At 48.4% G+C, this 22,702-nt stretch overlaps 1 protein-coding gene across 1 annotated transcript in view; it reads left to right on the top strand.

The window, feature by feature from the left end:
- TBC1D2B (TBC1 domain family member 2B) overlaps nucleotides 1-22,702 on the top strand; it is a 71,374-nt gene that overhangs the window by 44,115 nt on the left and 4,557 nt on the right. Inside the window, exons 7-12 of the mRNA XM_074296447.1 lie at nucleotides 9,485-9,595; nucleotides 10,494-10,687; nucleotides 11,857-12,351; nucleotides 13,918-14,035; nucleotides 17,341-17,526; nucleotides 19,227-19,348. Coding sequence (XP_074152548.1) covers nucleotides 9,485-9,595; nucleotides 10,494-10,687; nucleotides 11,857-12,351; nucleotides 13,918-14,035; nucleotides 17,341-17,526; nucleotides 19,227-19,348 — 1,226 coding nt within the window. The remainder of the gene's footprint in view (nucleotides 1-9,484; nucleotides 9,596-10,493; nucleotides 10,688-11,856; nucleotides 12,352-13,917; nucleotides 14,036-17,340; nucleotides 17,527-19,226; nucleotides 19,349-22,702) is intronic.

Raw genomic sequence — 22,702 nt, 5'->3', positions numbered from 1 at the left:
AAATGATTGTTAACCGAGTAAGTGATGATGTCAGAGGATCTATTATGCCCAGAGCTGGGATTTAAGTCAGGTCTTCCAGGCTAGCACTTTATTCATGAGGCGCTTGTATTTCTCACTGGGAGATATACAGAAGAAAAATCACAGAGGATGAGCACAGACCTGAAGTCCAGTCCTGCCAGAGTAAGGTTAGAAGTGCTGACGGTCAGAGTGAGCGGAGGCTGCCCTGGAAAGCCCAGGACAACAGAGTGATAGAGGGAAGGCAGGATGGACCTTGTCACTTAGGAGGAAGAGAAAGAACTGCTTCACTCATTCTGCTGCTTTTCTTTGCCAAAGAGAGCGACCTTTGTGTCAGAAAGGAATAATAAAGTGGCTTATAGTATATTTGATACTGGAGGTAAATATGGAATTCCTAAGAGAACAAAGCTCTGCCTTTTTTGAGTTCAGGTCACCTGGCTCTGGGAATTCATACCTAGCAGGTGTGTTTGCTGAAGGATTGTGGAAGATGGCGAGGGACCAAAGATTCTGTACTGGTTAGTGAGAAGGGAAGAATCCAGAGTGGACAGACCTTGCCAGTGACCTTGACTTAAGGTTTTACATTCTGTTTTATAGGGCTTGATTAGTGACCATCTAAAAAAGGCAGACTAGTCTCGTTATCCCCCTTCCTTTGTTTTTACACTAGTAAATCAGGGGAAGCCTGTAGATGAAGCTTACAGAGGTTCTGGAAAGCATAAAGTGTCTCTGCCTGTTGAAGAGATGGAAAAATGTGGACTGGATGATACCATAGCAAAGGATCAGGGTCCCAAGAGCCACCTTAATGGTTGAAGGCTCTCTTGGCACTGTGGGTCTCTCACCAAGGACCTGGGGTAGTCACCATTTTTATCACTAACTTGGATAAAGTTGTAGACGGTGTGCTTATCAGATTTGCAGATGTCTGTGATGCAGAAGGAAAGAGTCAGGATTCAGAAATAGCTCAGGACATGGAGCTGAGAACAGAGATAAAAGTTAACAGTAGTAAATAGAGTCTTAACACAGCTGGGTTCAGAAATCAACTTTTAAAGTGTCCGAGTGGTGACGAGGATCTTGACGGCAGTCTGAAAAAGATCTGTGGGTTTTAGCAGAGTGCAATATCAAGAAAATGGTTCCTTGTAGTGGGAGCCAAGAAAGCAACCTTTACTTACTTTAAAAGATGTGTAGTTTCCAGGAATAAGGAGGTAAGAAAAGACCTGATATGTTCTTTCCTGGCCAGCCCATGTTCAGAACTGTGCCCCACATTTTCATACTGAAAAGCTGACGGACATCCTGAGGAAGGGAGCCATGGTGGTGAAAGGCCTCTGGAAATCAGGGGAACTGGGGTGCTGAGCTGGAGTTGAGGAGAGCTGTCCTCAAGTGTTTGAAGGACTGCCACGAAGAAGAGAGAATGGGGTTGCTCCATTGATCTCAGAGAATCAGCAGATAGGACAGGTTTTTGCTTGTAAATCTAAGCTTCCTGACAATTAGCGCTTTCCAGAAGTTGAATAAATGGGCTGTCTCCATTCCTCACTGGAGGTCTTGGGGCCAAGACCATCTAATCACTTGTCAGGAGGGGGAGGGGATGCTTTTCTCAGATGCGGGCAGGCCTGGAGGGCCTTGGAGATATCTTGGGAGTCTGTGAGGTAAATGTAAGGCCCTTTGTGGTCCTGCAAATGATTCATCCGTGTGGGAAATTCTCAGGATGAATCCGTCTTTCCACATTGCTGTCGTATTTAATGGTTGCCTGAGAGGTTGAGGGACTTGCCAGTTGCCACACGATAATATGTCAAAGGTAAGGAATTAAATTGAGGTTTTCCTGATTTCAACGCTGGTCTTAAATAACAACAGAATCTTTCCTCTGGAAGAAAAGTAGCTTCTTGTCAGTGTGTGTTTTAAAAAGACCCACAAACAGAAAAGAAGCCCAATATTTGTCAGTGCATCGTTTGGGAGTGAGCAGAGATCCATTTCGATCACTCCCACCTTCCACATCCTTTTCTAATACAAGTAATCTTGACTTTTAGCTGTCACAGCAATCCGCATCTACTAGTCATAAGACAGTCAGCATTTTTCCTAAAGCACAGCCCTCAGGCAGAGCTCGTTGTCCAGATGTCAGTTCCGGAATGGGGATGGTGTCCTCCATAAAGCTGTTTTAGTTTTCTTAGCTGCCGTTTCCCACTGCTCTCTCACTGAGTTCATGGGCCGTTAAAGCCTAAAGTTCTTTTTATCTTGAAAAAAGTCCGATCATAATTCACCAACTGTATGTTCTTGTCATTAATTTTTTTCAAACTAGAACATAGAATGTCACATTCATCCCCACTGAATTTTGTCATAACTGGGTTTTATCTGTAGAACTGCCAAATACCTCGGATTCTGAGGGAGCTTGCACAATAACAGTCTGTCCTGTTCGTGGGCTTGGGGCAGGACATCCTGGGGGAAATCAGGATCTCCACAGAAGCTTCACACCAGGTCACGGGGTCTCGGGACAAGTCCCTTCCGGAGGTGCAGGGCAAGCAGGAAGGTCGCTGGATTTCAGTATATCCCAGATTGCCCTCAGGGAATCTGTGCTGAGAGGAGATCTTGCAAAGCTGAACTTGTGCGATGGTGAGATAGGAGATTGAGGGGAACCAGAGAAAGGCCCCCCAGCCGGAGGGGAGGCCTTCAGAGTGGGCGTCAGGAGCTTGTTTTAAGCCCTAGGGCTCCCCAGGTGGAACGTGTGGCTGTGGGTCCGAGCCTCAGGCCCCTGGGGGTGAAAAGTTTGGGGGGCACCAGAAGGGCAGTGGGGGGCATGTGGTCACCTATGGCCAACAAGCTACTACACCCCAGAAATTATGTAACATAAGAGTCAAGTCAAACCAGTAAGCCTACCACGTACATGGCCTATTAAACCCTGGTGTACAAGGAAAGGTGGAACTGGCCCAGTGAGAGAGAGCCTGTAAAGAGCCAGATCAGCAACACTGGCACAGAGCTCTTGCAGGTCACCTGAGGGAAACTGGGAAAGGTCGTGGCAGATGGAGCCAGGAGAACAGGACAGGGCGGGAAGGCATGGGGGCGGCCAGAGGAGGGGTGTGTAAGCTGTGGCGCAAAGGGAGGGCCCGCTCAGAGAGGTTAGAACTGGGCAAATCTAGTAGTAGTCAGCCCAGAGCGAACTGGGGGGGCTGATAGTCACCTCAGGCAGTGGTCTGGAGGGAGGCCAGAGGGGTTCAGTGTCAGGGGCCAAGCCAAGGGCCAGGATTAAGAAAAGGACATTATAAGATCCCAGGGACTTTGGGTGGGCAGGAGATCCATGAGGTTGGAACAAAAGGGAGTGAGTGGGGAGTGGGGCTAGCCAGCCCTCTCAGAGGGGAGCCATGAAAGGAAAGAAGGCTATGGGATGGTAGTCCTGGGGAGGAAGTGAGGATCTGTGAAGGTGGGGGAGGGAGGGCAGCAGTCCAGAGGGTCAAGATTGGCCAGATAAGGGACAATCTACAGTAAAACTAGCATGGGACAGTCACTCTTGCCTGTTAGAAAAGGCAGAAGGTATCAGAGCTCTACCTGGGGAGTTGAGGGGTGTGGCAAGATTTGGAAGAGCCCCTGTAAGGCACACAAATCGAAGCCCCTCAGCTGTTTGTGCCTCTCCCGACTTCTCTCATTCCCATGTGAAGAGCTAGGGGCAAAAGCAGCCCGCAGTAAGATGTAAGATCAGGGAAAGAGGGCTGCTGCTCCCCAGGGAGAGCCTGGGTGCCCTAGAGTCCATCTCTGTCCCGGGGGCCATTGATGAGAGGCTGCAGGGGAGGGAAGTGGAGGATCAGAATGGTGGGGAGGGGCGGCCAAGGGGTGTGGCTGCAGCCCTCATGAAGGAAGATGGCCCGGAGACTGCACCCGGACTACCCAGCACTACTGGGGTGAGCGTGAGGGAGAGGGGGCAGTGGAGGATGAAGGGGGGCTCCGGTGTGTGCAGAAGGTGCTCCCGCAGGGGGTTCTGAGCATCCCTGACCGTCTCTTCTTCCTCCTTCCACACGGCACCCACGTTCTCTGGGCGCTTCTTGACTTTGTGCTTCCTCTCAGAGGCTGTGAGCTGCGTGGACTCTGGGGCCGCCTCTGAGCAATGCTTCCAGCCCCATTCCAGCAACAGCTGAAGCCACGCACGGTGGGCACGTCAGGGAGCTTGCGGGTTGGGCTTTGGGAACAAGAACAAGACTTCCTGTTAGCAGAGTTTCCATATGTTGTAGAGTCCAATCATATAAAAACCAGAATTCTGTTTTTATTAAAGTACCTGAGCTTTTTGCTTGGTGAGTTTTCCCTCCACATCTAGAGGGGATCCTTCATGATGTCATTGAGTTGGGATGTAGAATGATTTATAAAATGTCCCATCCTTTTTCTGAAATTTTTTTTACAGTGATGATCCCAAAAACTGACATTAGTTCAGTTATCATTTAGTTTATGAGATGTGATTAAATTCATCTAGAAGGGTTTGTGCTACACTCCTCATTTGAAAAAAAAAAATTGAGTGGACCAAAAGTCACAAGAAAATTGCCCCAGTTTACATAGGAAATTCAGCTAGCACAGGAAAGAAGCTGGGCTAAACAGTACTCATGACATGCCGTTGGACGATTCTGATTCACTGAGGGCACATGCTTCTAATTCATGGAAACTCTATTTTAGAAATTATAGGCTCCCAATCTGAGTGAAATCACCAAGATTTTCTGTCTGCTCTAAGGCCAAAGTGGGACAGAGCTTTCAGCCCGCTTTGAAATTAAGCTACATTCTCCTGATGTTGGCTTACAAATACCCAATTAAAGCTGGACTCGTGCGTTTTACAACCCAGGGATCAGAAAGACAGCTGGGCACTATGGCCTGGGTTGGTAGTGGTCAGCCGCTCAGAGTGACTGTGGGCACATTGCTCCATTTCTCAATGCCTCAGGCAGCCAAGACAACTTCCTGAGTAAGGGCTGTTTGTAAGGGAGTTTGCTTACTTATTTCCCTACACTTATGAAATCACAAATTCAGACCAAAATGATTCTCTGTAGATTTTTTAATAGAAGCCGAGATTAACAAGGATATTCCTAAAACAAACACAAATTCCCAAGTCTGTACGTTTTCTTTCTTTTTAAATATGTAATTGATGCTCTTAAACACCTGTCACTTCAGTGGTCTCCTTTCATCCCTTCATAGAGCTTTCCCTTGTAACCAATGTTACAGTCCCAAACACAGAGAGCATCGGCTGTGTCTGAGAGGCCTGCGGCCTACCCTTCTGCTGCGGGTCAGCAGACTTCCTCACGGACTGCCGGGATTGTCGCAGTCACCTTCACCACACTCCCTATGCTCCCCAGAGGTGCAGGCGAGACTTTCCAGACAGACGTTTGTTTCTAGTACAAATGCTGCAGGCAGCTGCCCCCCTCCAGTCTTCCCTTTCCAAAGCTCCATCGCCAGCCCGGAGTCCATAGAGCAATGTGCTGGGGCCTTCCTGATGCTCGCCCTGCAAGGACAGGAAAATCACTGCAGCTTGCTCTTGTCTGTGGGGGGGAGCACCTTCTAATGCTGGTGGATGTCCGTGGGGGGAGCACCATGTAATGCTGGTGGATGTCCGTGGAGGGAGCACCTTCTAGTGCTGGTGGATGTCCGTGGGGGGAGCACCTTCTAGTGCTGGTGGATGTCCATGGGGGGAGTACCATCTAATGCTGGTGGATGTCTGTGGGGGGAGCACCATCTAATGCTGGTGGATGTCTGTGGGGGGAGCACCATGTAATGCTGGTGGATGTCCGTGGGGGGAGCACCATCTAATGCTGGTGGATGTCCGTGGAGGGAGCACCTTCTAATGCTGGTGGATGTCTGTGGGGGGAGCACCATGTAATGCTGATGGATGTCCGTGGAGGGAGCACCTTCTAGTTCTGGTGGATGTCCGTGGGGGGAGTACCATCTAATGCTGGTGGATGTCCGTGGGGGGAGCACCATCTAATGCTGGTGGATGTCCGTGGGGGGAGCACCATCTAATGCTGGTGGATGTCCGTGGGGGGAGCACCATGTAATGCTGGTGGATGTCCGTGGGGGGAGCACCATCTAATGCTGGTGGATGTCCGTGGGGGGAGCACCATGTAATGCTGGTGGATGTCCGTGGGGGGAGCACCATCTAATGCTGGTGGATGTCCGTGGGGGGAGCACCATCTAATGCTGGTGGATGTCCGTGGGGGGAGCACCATCTAATGCTGGTGGATGTCCGTGGGGGGAGCACCATCTAATGCTGGTGGATGTCCGTGGGGGGAGTACCATCTAATGCTGGTGGATGTCCGTGGGGGGAGTACCATCTAATGCTGGTGGATGTCCGTGGGGGGAGCACCATCTAAGTGGGCCCCTGCTTTCATGGGCCTCTTCACGAGGACACATTCCTGCTGGCCCTCAGACTCAGCCCAAGTTTGTTCTGAGGAGAAGCCAGCTGCCTTTGTCCCGTGAGGGGAATTGTAGCCGTGATACTGAGCTTGGCTTGGGAAGCTGGGACTCAAGGAACTTGAATCTAAAATAATTTAGGGAGTTTAGGGAATGAAGTAGATTTTTTTTTTTTTTATATTTTAAACACAAATATGTTGTTTTTTTAATTTGTTTTTTTATAAAGTCTTTGCCCGTGTTAATAACTCCTAGAAAACATTGTCTGGCCCTAATAGAAGGAGGAGGAGCAGATTGGGAAAGCACCCAGAGGCGCCTGGTGAAGGTTTCGGGGACGCCTCATTTCTGAGCTCAGGAGCCACTGTCAGCTTAGTGTCCATAGGGTCATCGAGGGTTCCAGGTTCAGAAGGACCTAGTCAGCCATGCAGGGGAAAGAGCAGGCCCTGTGCTTTCTGGCCCAAGCTGGACAGCACCCGTCGGCCTCGGCTGCCTACAGGGAGCTGCCTTCCCTCCCCGGGGCTCCTGGGAGAAGGCAGAGGAAGCCCTCTGTGATTCGGTGTGGGAGCCAGTTTCAGGACTTAGTGAGAGGAGTACGGGGTGGACAAGGCGCCGCTGTGTAGGCCGGCCTCGATGATTTGCCCTTTATTACCTGGTGGGTTGGTGTGGTCTGGCCCAGAAACCCGTTCTCCCCTCAGGGCTCTGTTCTTGCAAGGGTGAGATCCTGCTCCTGCACCCCTTTCGCTGCGGGGGTGACTGCCCACAAACTGGGCCTTTGCTTCCCCTCTGGGAGAGAGCCTGCTGCCCTTTGTTGCTGGGGGCTCCGGCCTGCCCTTGACTCAGCTCAGTGAGGTCCAGGTGGCTGGAGTCAGCAACACCGGGATTCAAATCCTCCCCTAACTTATGTCTTGTCGCGGATTTGCCAGGGGGGTGGAAGGAGCTCTCTCTGGCCTTCTAATCGATCAAGGCTGGCAGAAGCAGGTCTCCCAGCTCCCGCTGCCCCACGCCACTCCATCGCTTCATTTCTGTGACCTGGAGATGCCATGGCCCAGTGTGTTGGGCACAGGACTGCCTTCTCCCTAGACCCTGAGTCAGGTTTCTGCTCTGCCTCCTGCCAGCTCTGGCCTGGCTGGGCGAGTCAGCCTCCCACCAGGGCATCCCAAGGGGTGGTTTTCCAAGGTCCTGCCTGAAAGGGCCTTCCAGGGTAGATGGCACAAGCCATCCGTGCAGGAAGAAACTGAAGCTTGTGGCCTTCACACAATCCAGACGTGTCAGGGCTGGGATCTGGACTCCCCAGTCTTGTACCCCCCAACCTTACCTGGAGCCCCTTCTTCAGAGTCTGCAGAGGCTTTTTCTTTCACAGCTAAGTTGTCTGGGCATTTGGATCACAAATTTGTCTGGGCATTTGGTCAGTTAGCAAAGAAAAGCACCCAGCGGGCTGTTTGTAGTGTGGAGGGGCGTGCTAATAAATCTGGGTGTTGGTGAAGAATACTTCCCTGAGGAACTCTGAAAGCATTTGAGCAGTGTCACCAGCAGTGCTGGCAGAAAGCCTGGCACTCGCGGCTCCGATGGTTTCAGGGGAAGCCTCCGGCTCAGCTTGCTGTTGAAAAATCCTGATTTTTAGCTGTGTGATTGTGTGTGGTTGTGTGCGTTGAACCTTGTTTGCATATGGTCTTGCATGAAAACTCTGGTTTCACATTCTCTTTCTCACTCCTTTCAATCTTTCCTGCTCAGAGCTCCAAGGGACTTGGTTTCCTGAAACTGATAGCTGATAGTGTGCCTGACTCTCTGCCAAGCCCACACTTAAGCCGCAGGTCAGCCGAGCTCGTCGCCAGCTTGTTCTTGTGCTACGGAATGTGAAAATAATGCACTCAGCTAACTGCTTTTGTGTGTGCACCTAGAGCTAGCGTGTGTCTCCTCCAGAGAGCCCATGGGAAGGGCCGTAAAAGCGTGCTCTGCGGGGCAGAGGAGGACAGGGCTGGAAACCGGGCATCCAAGTTCGTGGTTCCAGCCCTGTCCGTTTACTCCTCCCTGGACCTCAGTTTATTCCCCTAACAATTGAGGGGATTGTGCAAGAAGGTTTTTAAAATTCAGCCAATCCCAGCACACTGATTTTATATTGTGTTGGGCAGGATATTTTTTTTTAAATGCACAAACAGAATCTGGTGGCTGGAATGATAAGGATACTGCCTGGAATGGAACCAGATGTGTTTAATGGAGATGAGCATGTGACACGTAGTGAGAGGAGGAGCTGATTCTCAAAAACTCTTAATCTATTGAGAGTTGCTGTGAATTTTCAGAACAGCAGAGGAGGAGTCAGGTTCTAGTCGTAGCCCTGACCAACTACAGCTTCCCCTTCCCCGGGCCTCAGTGCTAGGTTCCAGCTCAGACCTGCCTTTGTCCTCCCTTCCAGAACTGACCATCTCTTTTCTGAAGTTCATTCTAATGTGAACACACTTGGCTCTGGGGTCCAGGGTCCCTTTGGACACTGACCTTAGAGAGCTGTGCTACGAAGGCCAATGAGACTCCTGGGAAGTCACAGCCTGGGAGATGGGGCTGTGATCACAGCCTCCCTGGGGCACGTGTCTGAGAAAGGGAGAAACGAGAATGTCCATAAACAGCGCGTTTCTCCTCAGTCTGAGGCACTGTTATCCTGCTCTCAAAAGGGGACTTGGATGTGCCCAGCATTTGTGTAACTTTAAGTAGTTATTCCAAGACAGGGGAGCTATGTTGCAGACAGTAGAGAAAATCACCACATTAAAGCAAAGTCCTTTTCACTCAGAATATCTGTCCTTAAATTGGAAGCCCAAGGAATGCTTTAGTTCTGACTGTTTAGATCAAGCCAGCTCTGAAGAGAAGTAACTCTTGAGCAAGTCAGCTACTCTCTGCCTCTGTTTCCCCACATGTAAAATGGGGATGAGCGCAACATCTACTTCATAGAGTTGTTGTGAGGACCAAATGAGTAAACTTTTAAATCACTTTGCCACCATTGAAAGGATTTACATAAATGCCATCTATAAAAGAGACAAACCCAACAAGTATTTCTAATTGTTGTGCTAATGACAGAATCAAAATGTATGTTTATGTTCATGGGTGGTTTTGTTTTTTTTTCCCTCTGCAGGACAGTCTTCAGGGGTATAAGACACAGAATAAATTTCTAAATAAAGAGATTTTGGAACTCTCAACTCTTCGGAGAAATGCAGAAAGACGAGAGAAGGATTTAATGGTTAAGGTCAGATTGAAAGTCTCCCCCTATTTTGGGAAGGCCTGGGAGAAAACCAGTTTATTAGTTTGGGGAAGAGCCAGTTCGAGCAGAAATCTCACAGAGGAAGAAATGGTTATTGGGAATTACGAAGAATTACACCATCAGTCTGCCCAATTGAAAAGAAGCATCCTCTTGTGGCATTTTAAGGGATGCTGTTGGGAATAGTTAAAAATATTATTTTGGTACATCTCCTTTTAAAAAGAACTGTTCAAGTTGCTCAGAAGTTGTAATGTTTTTCTTAGTCTTGTGACTAAGACCCTAAAGTGATCAAATTGGGTAAGTGGAGAGGCATTGAGGGTATGGAAAGGAGATGAGACCAACACGGGCCATTTCATCATCTGGAAGATGGAGCTCAGAACTCGGCCTCTAGCAAATTGCATTACAATTTTTGGTAGCGTTTTGGAGTTGGAAATATAAATGTCCCACATTAGTCCTGGGAGAGGGGAGAGAAGCACCACACCCTTGGGATGGGACAAAATGAGATAATATATGTAAAGTGCTTCACAAATCTCAGGGTACTATGGGAGTGTGAGCAGTTCTGTACCCATTTCACAGATGAGGAAACTGAGGATGCTAGGGTTATTATTTCCCCTTACGTCTTTCTCCGCTGAAGTCCCACTCAGATACCTCACTGGGCATGGAGGTGACTGAGCCTTAAAGGCTGTGCCAATGGAGACAAGTGCCCTCGAGGTGTGTAGTCACATTGGTAGACTTTGTGTTGCCTAAAGACCAGCAGATGCTTGTCAGAGCGAGATTATGGGTTGTGATCCGCATTGGTGAAGGAGTACTCTTGTAAGGGAGACCTGATTCTTGTGCTTTCTGCCTCTGCCTTTGAACCGAGTAGTCACGAGAAGGTTTTCTTCAGTATTCTAGCCTGGAAGCCAAGCTGTGTCAAATAGAGAGCAAGTACTTGATCTTGCTTCAAGAAATGAAGAACCCCGTGTGCTCTGAAGAGCAGGGGCCCGCCCGGGATGTCATAGCCCGGCTCCTGGAAGACGCCCTGCAGGTGGAAGGCTCCGAGCAGCCCGAACAAGCTTTTGTCAAACCGCATCTCGTCAGGTAAGTGGGAGCTCTCTCGGGGCCATGCAGGAATCCAGCCTGCCCTGCTTTCCCCTCTTCCTTGGATAGGGCTGCTCACCCTGGGGCCTTTGTCCCCCTGCCCCCATTTTACAGGTGAAGAGGAAAGAATGTGGAGGGCTGCAGTCCCCGCCCCTCAGCCCAGGGCTCTGGCTTGTGTGGAATGGAGCTGGTAACAGCAGCATTTGCCATGCACTCCCCACCCTCCCAGCTGCGGCCTCCAGCAGGACCCAGAGCCCAGTGGTTAGAGAGTTTCTTAAGCCTCATTAATCAGACAAAAGGATAGAAGCCCAGACTCTGGGGAGTGAGGGGAGGAGCCCTCTGGGTGGAGGGACCGGCCCCCATGGTCACCGAGCTTCTAGGTAACAGGAAGAAGCCCAAGGTGGGCCAGGCTGTGATGAGGCTGTGTCCGTGCACTCATTATTCCTGGTTTTTATATTTTGATTTCACCTTGTGGAGCTTATGCCTTCTCTCTAAACTACCTTGTAGTTACTTTATTTCGTACACATGTGTCTTCTCAATAGTGTCCTTGGTCACAAGGTCTGTTTTACATTTGTCCTTCTAGCCGCAGTATCTGGCACATAGTAGGCGCTTACAAAATGTTTCTTAATTGATTCTCTCCTACTGGATTACAAGAGGCTGAAGGCCCGGGGGATGGAGAGGGGGCTAGAGAGTCAGGAAGGTCCGCCTTCAGATCTAGCCTCAGCTGCATACTGGTGGCCTTGATTTGCTGAGCTGTGAGACAAGGTCCTAGCCCCACCTCCCTTGCAGGGTGGTTGTGAGATTTAAATGAGATAGTGAAGTGCTTGGTACCCAGTAGGCGCCTCAGAACTCTTATTGCTGCACTTAGCCCAGCGCCTGGCACACAGGAAGTGCTCTATAAATGCTTCTTCTCTTCCCCCACCCCTTTGTTGAGGGCAAAGACTGTGTCCTCTAGCATTTTCAGCACTGTGGCTCTAGGCAACACAGAATGGTGGGCTTTATCCCATTTTAGAGCCAACTGGGGAAGTGCCCTGTCCCCTCACCCAGATGACTCAGTGCCCGCACACTCCCCTGGCCGAGCTCTTGCCGGTGTGCCAGGTAATGGTGGGCGCATGTCTGTGGACAGCGTAGCCCCGAGGCTGACACAGCTCTGACTCTCTCTCCCTCAGTGAGTATGACATTTATGGGTTTCGGACGGTGCCTGAGGATGACGAGGAAGAGAAGCTGGTTGCTAAAGTGCGAGCGCTGGATCTGAAGACCCTGGCGCTCACGGAAAATCAGGACATTTCCACAGGGGTCAAGTGGGAAAATTATTTTGCCAGCACAATGAACCGAGAGATGATCTGCTCCCCTGAACTGAAAAACCTCATCCGCACCGGGATTCCCCATGAGCACCGCTCCAAGATTTGGAAGTGGTGCGTGGACCTCCGCATGAAGAAGTTCAAGGACCGGGCAGAGCCCGGATACTTCCAGACCCTGCTCCAGAACGCTCTCGAGAAGCAGAATCCGGCCTCGAAGCAGATCGAACTGGACCTCTTAAGAACGTTGCCAAATAACAAGCATTACTCCTCCCCAACTTCAGAAGGCATTCAGAAACTGCGCAATGTCCTCTTGGCCTTTTCGTGGAGAAACCCTGATATAGGATATTGCCAAGGTTTAAACAGGTATGAACTTGCCAGATCTCGGATTGGGACCTGGGGTACCTCACAAGCTGTCTGGGCCAATGTTGGGGGAAGATGGATCCGGGTCACTAGTGGGGGTAGGAGGATGGGAGGTGAATTTGAACCCATATCCTTGGATCCACAGCCAATGCTCTCCCATCGTGCCATATTTCCTCCCTACTTTTTAAGGGAAGAAAAGAAATAGAACATCCAGTTTGGCAGCAGAGGAGTTCTGAGAAATAAGTCCCCTCTTCATGTAGTATGGAGGAAAGCCAATTTTTTGTCTGAAGTCATTTAGTTCTTCCTCTGATTTCTAGAGAAGGACTGAATAATGCACCAGCAGAAAGACGTTCATACAAACGTGTCAGATCTGTCCCAGGCCCGGCCTGCTTACATTTGACAACAGAAGGTGCTGCTTTGGACACTTTTTCCCCATTATAATGCAGGACCTTGAGCTGGAATGTTGACGGATGGGCAATCCCTAGTAATGAAGCTTATGGGCCAATAGAAGCCCCAAAGTAAAGTAGTAAAGTAAAGCCCTCCTGTGCATCCTCTGCATGGCTGGCAAAGCGGCCTTCCTCCTCCCCAAGCCTGACTTGTCACCTTCCCATCCAGGCCCTTCCATAGTTCCCTCCTGCTTCTCTTCAGTGACCACCAAAATAGCTAAAACCCAGCTGAAAGCAAGCGTGGGACCCCGAGCCCTTCCTGCCCCAGCCCAGCTCCTCTGGCCCTCTTCTCCCAGGATGCTTCCCTTAGCTGCCTTGGCTCCCATCCTCTGGGCGTGTCTTTGGACAACAGAAGGTGGACGGAGTTTGTTCCAGAGTCTGCTTCTCGAGCTCTGGAAACGCTCCCCTTCTTTCTTTTCTCTTCAGAACTTTCTCTTTGTGGCTTCAGAACTTCATTTTCAAAACCTCCTTATCTTTTCCAGAACCTTGTAGAATATGAGGCCATGAAATCAGACTGCCAGTTTCTCTGAATCCTTGGAAGCTTCCTCTCCCAAACTCAGGAGTGTGCATAAAAATGTTTTCTCCCCCGTGTCATAAATAGCACAAGCCTTAGGCGCAGGCTCCAGAGGGTCCCTCCTTGTTCACAATCACCGAGTCAGGAGGATCTTTGGGCTTCCACTGCCCTTTCCTTCCACCTTGGTTTCTGATTTCTTGTTAAGTGTTTGTGGATCTACTTGAACTCTTTGAATAGGAACTTAAGTACTGAGATGAAGAGAGATGTTCTTGTTTTTTTAATTATTGTTTTTCCATGTAATATGTATGATTGTTCCTGAGAAACAGTCTATTCGAAGGAAAAAACTGACTTGTGGTGTCCTGGCAATAAAGACAAGTTTCTTTAAAAAAAAAAAAAAAAAAAAAAAAAGGAAACAGAAAAGGAAATCTTTTTTCAATTCTTATGCTGGGCTTGAGGAGAAGTACTGCTAGCTATTCTTAATTGGGAAGCTATAAATCATTTTGGCTGTTGGAAAGGAATGAGAAACAACATGTCTCCTGTAAAAAGGGTGGAAGCAGATGTCTTCTTCTGGAAGGCTCAGCTCTTTCATTTTTCTTGGTCTACTTTCAGGTTGGCTGCAGTCGCTCTCCTCTACTTGGACCAAGAAGATGCTTTTTGGTGTCTTGTTACCATCGTGGAAGTCTTTATGCCACGAGATTATTATACAAAGACGCTCCTGGGATCACAGGTACTACGGGATACAGCAAATGCTACATTTGTTTTTACACTTAAATCTATCATTTTATTCATTTCTTTTAAAGGTTTTAGTTAATGCCAGGAAAAAGTGTGGAGAAAATTGTTAGCATGAAAAATTAAACAAGGGATATTTTATGAATGCTATTGAGATCAGAAGGGCCCACACTTGTAGTCAGTTGTGTGGAGGGTGATAAACAGCTTAGTGTGGGGAGAACATTAGATCTGGAGTCCAGAAGGGGAGCTTAGCTTCTCACCTCTGCCACAGCCCTTCTGGAAAGCAGTTGTGAAGTCATGCAACCATGGTGATCGAAGAATCCCTGCTGTTTGAGCCAGGCCCATACGCCCAGGGGGGGTAGTGACAAAAAGAAAGGCCCATGTACATTGCATCTTTTTTTATTATTAATTTTGTAATTATAACATTTTTGACAGTACATATGCATAGGTACAACATTATCCCTTGCACTCACTTCTGTTCCGAATTGTTCCCCTCCTTCCCTCCACCCCCTCCCCTAGATGGCAGGCATTCCCATACATATTAAATATCTTATAGTATATCCAAATATATAGGTACAATATATATGTGAAGAACCGAATTTTGTTGTTGTTGTTGTTGCAAAGGAAGAATTGGATTCGGAAGGTAAAAGTAACCTGGGTAGAAAGATAATAGTGCAGTTTACCCTCATTTCCCAGGGTTCTTTCTCTGGGTGTAGCTGGTTCTGTCCATCATTGATCAATTGGAACTGAATTAGCTCTTCTCTATGTTGAAGATCTCCACTTCCATCAGCATACATCCTCGTATAGTATCATTGTTGAAGTGTATAGTGATCTCCTGGTCCTGCTCGTTTCACTCAGCATGTACATTGCATCTTAATGGCAACCCTTCTTGTGATGGAACTGGGAACAAGGTGGGAACAGCTAAACAAATGGAATCCTTCAAATGAATTGGGCTCTTCTGGTGCTGTATGAAGGCCCGGCATGATAGGCACAGAGATGCCTGGAAAGACTTTTGGGACTGATGGAGAGTGAAGTCAACAGAGCTAGAAAAGCAGGTTGTGCAGGGGCCATGGCTGTGGAGACAGAAAGAACAGCGCAGTGGTCACAACTGAGTGTTAGAGCCGCCCAGCTTGGCTCCCTCAGAGAAAGTGGCCGGACGGGCACACGTCCCCCAGCAGGGCCCTAGGCGCGTGAGGGTAAACCTTTATGACGAATGGCTTAGCCGGCCAAAGTTTTCTTCTTCCTCCTCTTTTCTTCTTTATTATAAAAGATGGTTCTTTGGGAGGGAGGAGTCCAGGGAAGTTATAAATGCTGCCAGATCAAAAGACAATGAAATCTAGTATTACGGTTTGTGTTGGCTCTGTGGGCTTCAGTTTGCTCAGCCTAAAAAAGGCGGCTCTGGATTAATTATTTCCAAGATCTCTGTGCATGATGCTTGCTCACATCCCAGGAGAAGAGGATCTGCTCATAGACAATTTGCTGACGAATCTGCAGATCCATTTTGGTGACATTTCCCAGTTATTGCATCATTATGTGAGAAAGAAAACAGAATTAAAGGCAGGAGGAAAGTCTTGTCACTCTGCAGCACAAAAGAATGACTTAGAAGGACCAAATGACAAAGTGTGAGGTGACTCAGGGTAAAAAACCTGTTGCTTTTGTTCCAGCTAGAGATTAGCAGAAAGGAAAAAACAAATCTTTTCTGAAATATGAATTCAAAGATAAAATTTGCATCAATCTGTGCTAAAAATATAAACAAAAATTTTTTTTTAATCTAGTAGAAAGATGTTTGTATGACTTAGGTACCAGACCAATAGTCAAGAGCCTTGAATTCAAATCCAGCTTTGGATGCTTATCTGCAATGTGACTAGACAAGTCACTTCACCTTTTTTTTCTTAGGCTCCTCACTAGTAAAATGAGTTGGAGAATTCTGAAGGCAGCAGAGCTATCTAAATCATCAATGAGGATCTACAGGGTGCCCTGCGCACCCCAAACACTCAGAGTCGGAATTACCACAAGTCTGCCCCAGACATGAACCCAGGAACAATCCATGCTCTTTTTCACATCAAAAGCCCCCATGATTTACTCTTTGATCAAGTGCAGAGCTCCCCATCTCCACACAGTATGGAGCAGATCCCTGAGTCTTTCTTAACGTATTCCAAAGGAGCTCATAAGCCGTCCAAAGAGTAAAGAGTCTCACAAACCTCTGCCAGAAAGGCTGAACCCCACTTTGTCAGGCCTGCAAGTTACTGTAGCGAACCAGCAAATGCAGCCTTGTCCTCTCTGAGGAAAGAAGGCAGGGACTCGAAAAGAAGAGGTGATCCCACTGGACCCTATGGCTGCTGGCTGCTACCCGCTACCCAGGAGCCACGTTCCATGTTAAAGGGCAGGGCCTGGACGCTGCCCCTGGGATGCTCTGGGAAGGAGAGAGCACTCAGAACCATGCAGAAAGCCCCGCCTCCTATCCCCCTGCCCCTGGGACACCTGGCCAGTGCTAAATATTTTCAATGCTGAATTTGGGTTTTTCTAAATGTCTTTTGTCATTGATGGTTCTTGTGTTGCCCAGTGCTTTTGGGTCATGTCTGACCACATGATCCTGCTTAGGATCTTCTGGCAAAGATAGCTTTGTCATCTCCTTCTCCAGCTCATTTTACAGATGAGGAAACTGAGGTGCACAGAGTTAGGTGACTTGCCCGGGGTCCTACAGCCTGGTCCTCTATCCTTTGCAGCACCCCTCCCCCCTTTCTGCTCCACAAAGCCCCTCGGTTTCAGTTGAGGTGAGTTTGGGGCTTTAATGCTCTGGCTTGGCCAAACCCAAGAGTGTCCCTGGAGAAAGTGCTGGGGGGATGGGCATGAGGCAGACTCTTTTATCTCTCCAACTGGATCACCAGACCTTGGGACAAAGCCTCTCCAGGCTGACACAAACCAGCTTTTTCCCACCTGATGCTTCCTTCAGGGGCAAAGGTGAGGACTGGGGCTCATGGGATATATGGAGCTCAGTGGGAAGCTCAGATATTTGGCCTGTCTTTCTCTACCTTCAGAATGGTCACAAAACTTGACATTTTTGGAGTCGTTCAGCCGTGTTCAAAGCTCTCTGATCATGGAGTTTTCTTGTCAAAAATGCTGGAATGGTTTGCTACTTCCTCCTTTTTTTTTTTTTTTTTTTTTTTAATAATAGCTCTCTATCTTCCAAACACACATGAAGACAGTTCTCAAGGTCCACCCCTGCCAAACCTTCCCTCACCCCCAGCCCGCCCCCAGCCCCGCTTCCTTCTCCATCCTCACCACTCTCTCCTCTCTCTGCAGGTTGACCAACGTGTTTTCAAGGACCTGATGAGTGAGAAGCTGCCTCGGTTACATGCCCACTTTGAACAGTACAAAGTGGACTATACGCTCATCACCTTCAACTGGTTCCTGGTGATATTTGTGGACAGTGTGGTCAGTGACATCCTCTTCAAAATTTGGGACTCTTTCCTTTATGAAGGACCCAAGGTATGTTTGCCTCCTAACTTTTATATTTGAAGCCATTTCATGACCATACTGTTACACTTCACATCAGAAGTCTTTGGATGGAGCCAAATAGGAAGTGCAATAGGGAAACGAAGGGAAGACCCCAGAGCTGAAGTTGAAGCCTGGTCTGATTTGAATTCATGTGGGCCATCTCCTGAGACTGTTTTCTGAAGGCCTCCTCCAGGCAGGTCTGTGTGACCTCAGTCTGTCAATTTGGCTGAAATCAGAACTGTTTAGCAAATGATCTTTTATTTTAGCCTGCGAGTTATGGAACAACTTTAGAGTTTTGTAATCCTGAAATCAGAAATCTTTCTTGTCATGAAACCAATGGGGATCTACCCGTAGCTTAAAACCCACCCTTTCTCTCCTGAGGTGGCCCAGTCTGTTTTTGTGCTGTTAGGATTGTCAGAAATGTTTTCCTTTTGTTGTCTAAATCTGCCGTCCATTGTCCTTAATTCTGCCCAGTATGGTAAGAAAAACAAGACTAACCCTTTTTGTAGACAGCAGCCCTGCTTGTAGCTCTGGGCTTTTGCTACATTGTGTGAGATGTCAGTGACTTTTTTCTGGATTATTAAAGGAAACATATTACAGTAGACCCCTAAAGCTATTTGGTTGAGAGAAGGGCAAAAGAAGGGCACAAAGGAATTTCTTTGCCTCTGGGAGTTCTGAAAATCGAATTACCCAGAATAAATAAAACAATGTTTTTTAAAGTGCCCAGAAGTGAAGAATTTATTTACTGGTTCATCAGTAAGATGGTCCCCCACTATGCCTCAGAGGTAACTATCCCGTGTTAGCAGGACCCACTCTAAGTTTTGTAGTAGTGTGCCCCGTGATATGAAACCCATGAGTTTAGGGCTCCATTACTTTAATTTCTAGTCAGTAACATTTATTTTGAACTATAGTTCTTAACTGATTGAATGGAACAAGCCTAACGTTGATAGAAGTCAACTTAATGATGGTGGCAAATAGGTAGAGAAACTGCCTTGGCCCTTTGGCTTCTGTGCTTTCCTTTGAAGGGACAAATACCCAAAAGGGAGACCTCATCTGGCCTGGGGGCTACTTGTTTGAATCCTGGACAGCCATGGTGATCACAATTCCCATTAAGCTGGGGGCTTACCCAGCATTCTGCTTCCAAAGCAAAAAGATTATTTTCTTCTTTGTATGGAGGAGAAATCTGAGACCTAGGGAATCTAAAGACTCTGCTGGACGTTAGCTAACCAGTCAGCATCCAGCGTTCTTTCTGTGTTCCCCTCAATCCACAACCCATTAATTCAGATAAGAAAAGTCGTTTCCGATTTCCCCATAGTGTTAGCAACAGGGAAAGCATTAGGTTATGAAAGAAAAATTTTAAACCATGTTTCGTCATAAGGCTTTTTGACCTTGGCCAAAGTGAAGTGGATGACGCTGGGGTTTTAGAAGAAAGCCAGTTGAGTGGAAACCAGTAAGCTCAGTTTTCTTCCGCCCTCCAAGAAGGGCCCTGACATCGACCACTCTCCCTCGGCTCGTGGAGCACACGTGGGCAGCGCCCAGAATGGATCTCGGGAAATATGGCCTGCACCTCGCCGCTCCCCCCGAGACAGAGACCCATGTCTTTTCCGTGTGCTGGAGGAGGGGGGCCTGGGCTGCGAGCATGGCAATGGGGACCCTTCCCAGAGCCCTGACTCTTGTCACTGAATCCACAGGTCATCTTCCGCTTCGCTCTAGCGCTTTTTAAGTACAAAGAAGAAGCGATCTTGAAGTTACACGATCCGATGTCCATATTCAAGTACCTGAGACATTTCACCCGCACAGTTCTTGATGCCAGGTATGGTCTTGCCAAGACAGAGGAGGGATTAGAAATCTTGGCTAATGGCTAATGGTCCTTCATGAAGAAATCTCCCTTTGTGAGGAGGGGCTGGGCTCAAGGCTGTCTCTGGAGCCCACAGAGTCTTTGGGGCAACAGAGAATGGGGAGATGGTGCCAGGCATGGGGCCAGAAAAGGGCCTGATACTCATTTCACTGCTCCCAGGAGCTGGGCGGCTTCCCTCGTGCCCCTGCCCCCCATCCAGCTCCTGCCAGGGTTACCTGTGGCCATGAGGGCCCCGAGTCAAGGGTCCGAGTGGAGCGGGCAGATTTCCCTGTCTGTGTTGGGACCTGCTGCACGCTCACCCTTTAGTTTCTCTGGGTCTCAGAAGCAGCTTTCTTCCCATTCTTGCTTGTTGAGCTTAGCTTTCTCCTTTGGGTGTAATGGGGTAACCCTTGTCAAGTGCATGGGGAAAGACTTTGGGCATTATCGGCTGGTCCCCCCTCTTTCTGAGGTTGGGGACCTTGAGGCCCTTATTGGCCTGATGACCATAGTAGAGAAACATGATGTAGATGATGCAGTGATTGAGCCTCTCCTGCAGTTCAGTAATACACAGTCAGGGGCACAGGGGAATAGTCTGGAGAACGTGGGTAAGAGAGTTCCCCGGGCAGGGCGCAGGAGGGGCGGGCGCCTGCGCCGAGAGGCTTGTGTGGGGGCTATATGGAGGTGCCGGAGCTGGTGGGAAATTGGGAGTGATGTTCAGGTAGGGTTAGTCACGCCGCCCTGGGAGTAATTTCATCTTTGTGCTTGAGTTCCACAATAATGGCTTCCATGATGAGGTGTCAGCCTCTCGGTAATATAACATATTCTCCGAGCTGATGGGCCTGAAAATATTCGTCATGTCTAACCTTGCAGTGACCCTTCTGTCCGAGCCCTTGGAGAGTGCACGGATTTTGACTGGGCCAGGACTTGGCGGGACTGGGCCAAGCTTATGGGTGCTGCCTCTACCCGATGATGAGCAACAGATTGCGGGGGGGGGGGGGGGGAGATAATTCTTCAGAAGCTACAGCATAGCTTTCTTCATTGAGCTGATGCCTAAATAAATGTTCTTGGGGACCTTGGAGAAGCCATCTCTGACTTTTGGAATCATAGGCCTGAGGGACTGTGAGAGCTGTCGTCATTTCTCTGTTTCTAGGAAGATTTGACAGAGTTTGAGCTCCAAAGCAGTAGGTTCTTCTCTTAAAATGAGCTGTTTTCAGCTGTCTTGGTTCCCAGCACAAAGTTCCTAGATGGGCCGACTCACCCGTGTTGGTGCATCTCTGCCGGGATTCGGGCCTTCAGCCGTCTGTCAAACCCAGGATTGCTTTGCTTCTTAAACATGGCAGCAGAGCTCCACCTTGTGAATTCCTGTGGAATTGCTTGTCTAGTGTTTTTGAGGTAATTTAGCCTGGGATTTTAGCGTGACATTTGTGGGGCTCAAAGGGATTTTGAAGATCCCTGATCATACAGGTGAGTAAGCAGAGGCTCAGAGAGGTTGTCACTTGTCCAAGACAACTTTGTGACTTTGCTTCTTCACATAACTCATCAAAAAGAATTAGTAGAAAATACATGAAAGGAGCTTTGCCTTTGGCTCTGTTTCTGGTACCAGCTGGCTTTGAGGCCGTGGATGGCTTCTTCCCTCTGGGCCTCTGGACTACATGCTTGAGGTCTGGTGATTCTTACGGCTTTGACTTCTTTTGGTCTCATAATCTGTAGAACTCTGACCCAGTCAGTCAGTAAACACTTAATTAGTCATCAGGTGTACTAGGAGCACTCATTCTACATATGCAGAAGTGTGACGTACATACAAAACAAATACAAGGTCCCGAGGTAGGGGTCTAGAAAAGCCTCACTGGGAAGGGGTGCTTGAGCTGAAAGATGGAGTCGAAGAGGAGCAGCCTGGGCAAAGACAGACAGGAGGTGGCGGATCCCTGGGCTGGAGCACAGAGCATAGGAAGGGGACAGGTCTTGCTTGGCTGGAGCTGGAGCGTTCTTGACAGTGGGGGTTGCATTTTGTCCTAGACAAGAGGGGCCACTGCAGGGTGGGGCTTCAGAGAATATCCCTTTGGTCGCTCGCCGTGGGCAGAGAGCCTCATACAGAGGCGGTCGTGGTCCACCGCTGACCGCGGGAAGAGCAAGGAAGGGCTTGCGGACATGGAGCAGTCAGGACAGGGCAGCTGACTGGACACGGGTGGAGGCCTGTAAAGGAGAGAGAGGGACCCAGGATGACTCAGCTTTCCAACCAGTGACTGGAAAAACAGTAGAAATAGAAATAGGAAAATGTGGAGGGGAAAGAGGATTGGGTCCATTTTGGATATATTGAGTTAGAAGTACAGACAAAACTCTTGGGTTAATGAGCTTGGGCTACAAAGATATGAAGGAAGATAATGTGTGTGTAGACTTGGGAGGCACCTACGGAAACATGAGTTCCTTGCCTTTCAGATTGCCAGGGGGGAGTTAGAGAGAAAAGAGCAGATTCCAGAACAGAGCCACGCTGAGGAGTGCATGGCCCCGTCAGGTGCCGTTGTGCTGATTCTTACGTTGTGCTGTGCCTTATGCCAGCATTGGCAGAAAAGCTTCTTACCTTCTAAAAGGAGGCTTTTGCCCACGAGAACATAATAGATAAAATAGAGAGTGTCAGAAATCTAGAGGAATTCCTCAAATCCTTTGGGGTTTTATTTTTTTTTTCAAATTGTTGAAATTGGTTTTTGCACTTTTTTTTTCTTTGTTTTTTTGCTTAGGCAATTGGGATTAAGTGACTCACACAGGTTTATTTAGTATCTGAGGCCAGATTTGAACTCAGGTCCTCCTGATCTCAGGGCTGGTGCTCTATTCTCTGTGCCATCTAGATGCCCCCGAGTTTTTCTAGTTGCCTTAAATGGTGCTCTGTAATGAATAAATGTATAAATCAGATGCTCCATACAACTTCCCTGGGATCACAGTTAATAGAATTTGGAGCTAGAAAGAGGGAAATCCATGTCCCGAGAGAAGAGACTTGCCAACATCACAGAACTGGTTTTCACACCCAGGCCTTCAGTACCACAACCCTATGTGCTCTCTGCCGTCCCATGCACTAGGAACACTTATTTTTCTTTCTTTTCTTTTTTTGGCTCTTTTTATATTTCCAAATACATGCAAAGGCAGTTTTCAACATTCACCCTTGCAAAACCTTTTGTTCCAGATTTTCTGTCTTCCTTCTTTCCATTCCCTTCCCCAGCCAGCAAGCAATTCAAGATAAGTTAAACATGTGCAATTCTTCTAAACATTTCTACATTTATCAGGCTGCCCAAGAAAAATGAGATCAAAAGGGGGGGAAAAGCCCCAGGGGAAAAAAAA

The sequence above is a fragment of the Sminthopsis crassicaudata genome, chromosome 2 (genome assembly GCF_048593235.1).
Source record: "Sminthopsis crassicaudata isolate SCR6 chromosome 2, ASM4859323v1, whole genome shotgun sequence".
NCBI lineage: Eukaryota > Metazoa > Chordata > Mammalia > Dasyuromorphia > Dasyuridae > Sminthopsis > Sminthopsis crassicaudata.
Note: the sequence above shows the minus strand (reverse complement) of the source record. Positions and strands in the feature narration are given on the sequence as shown.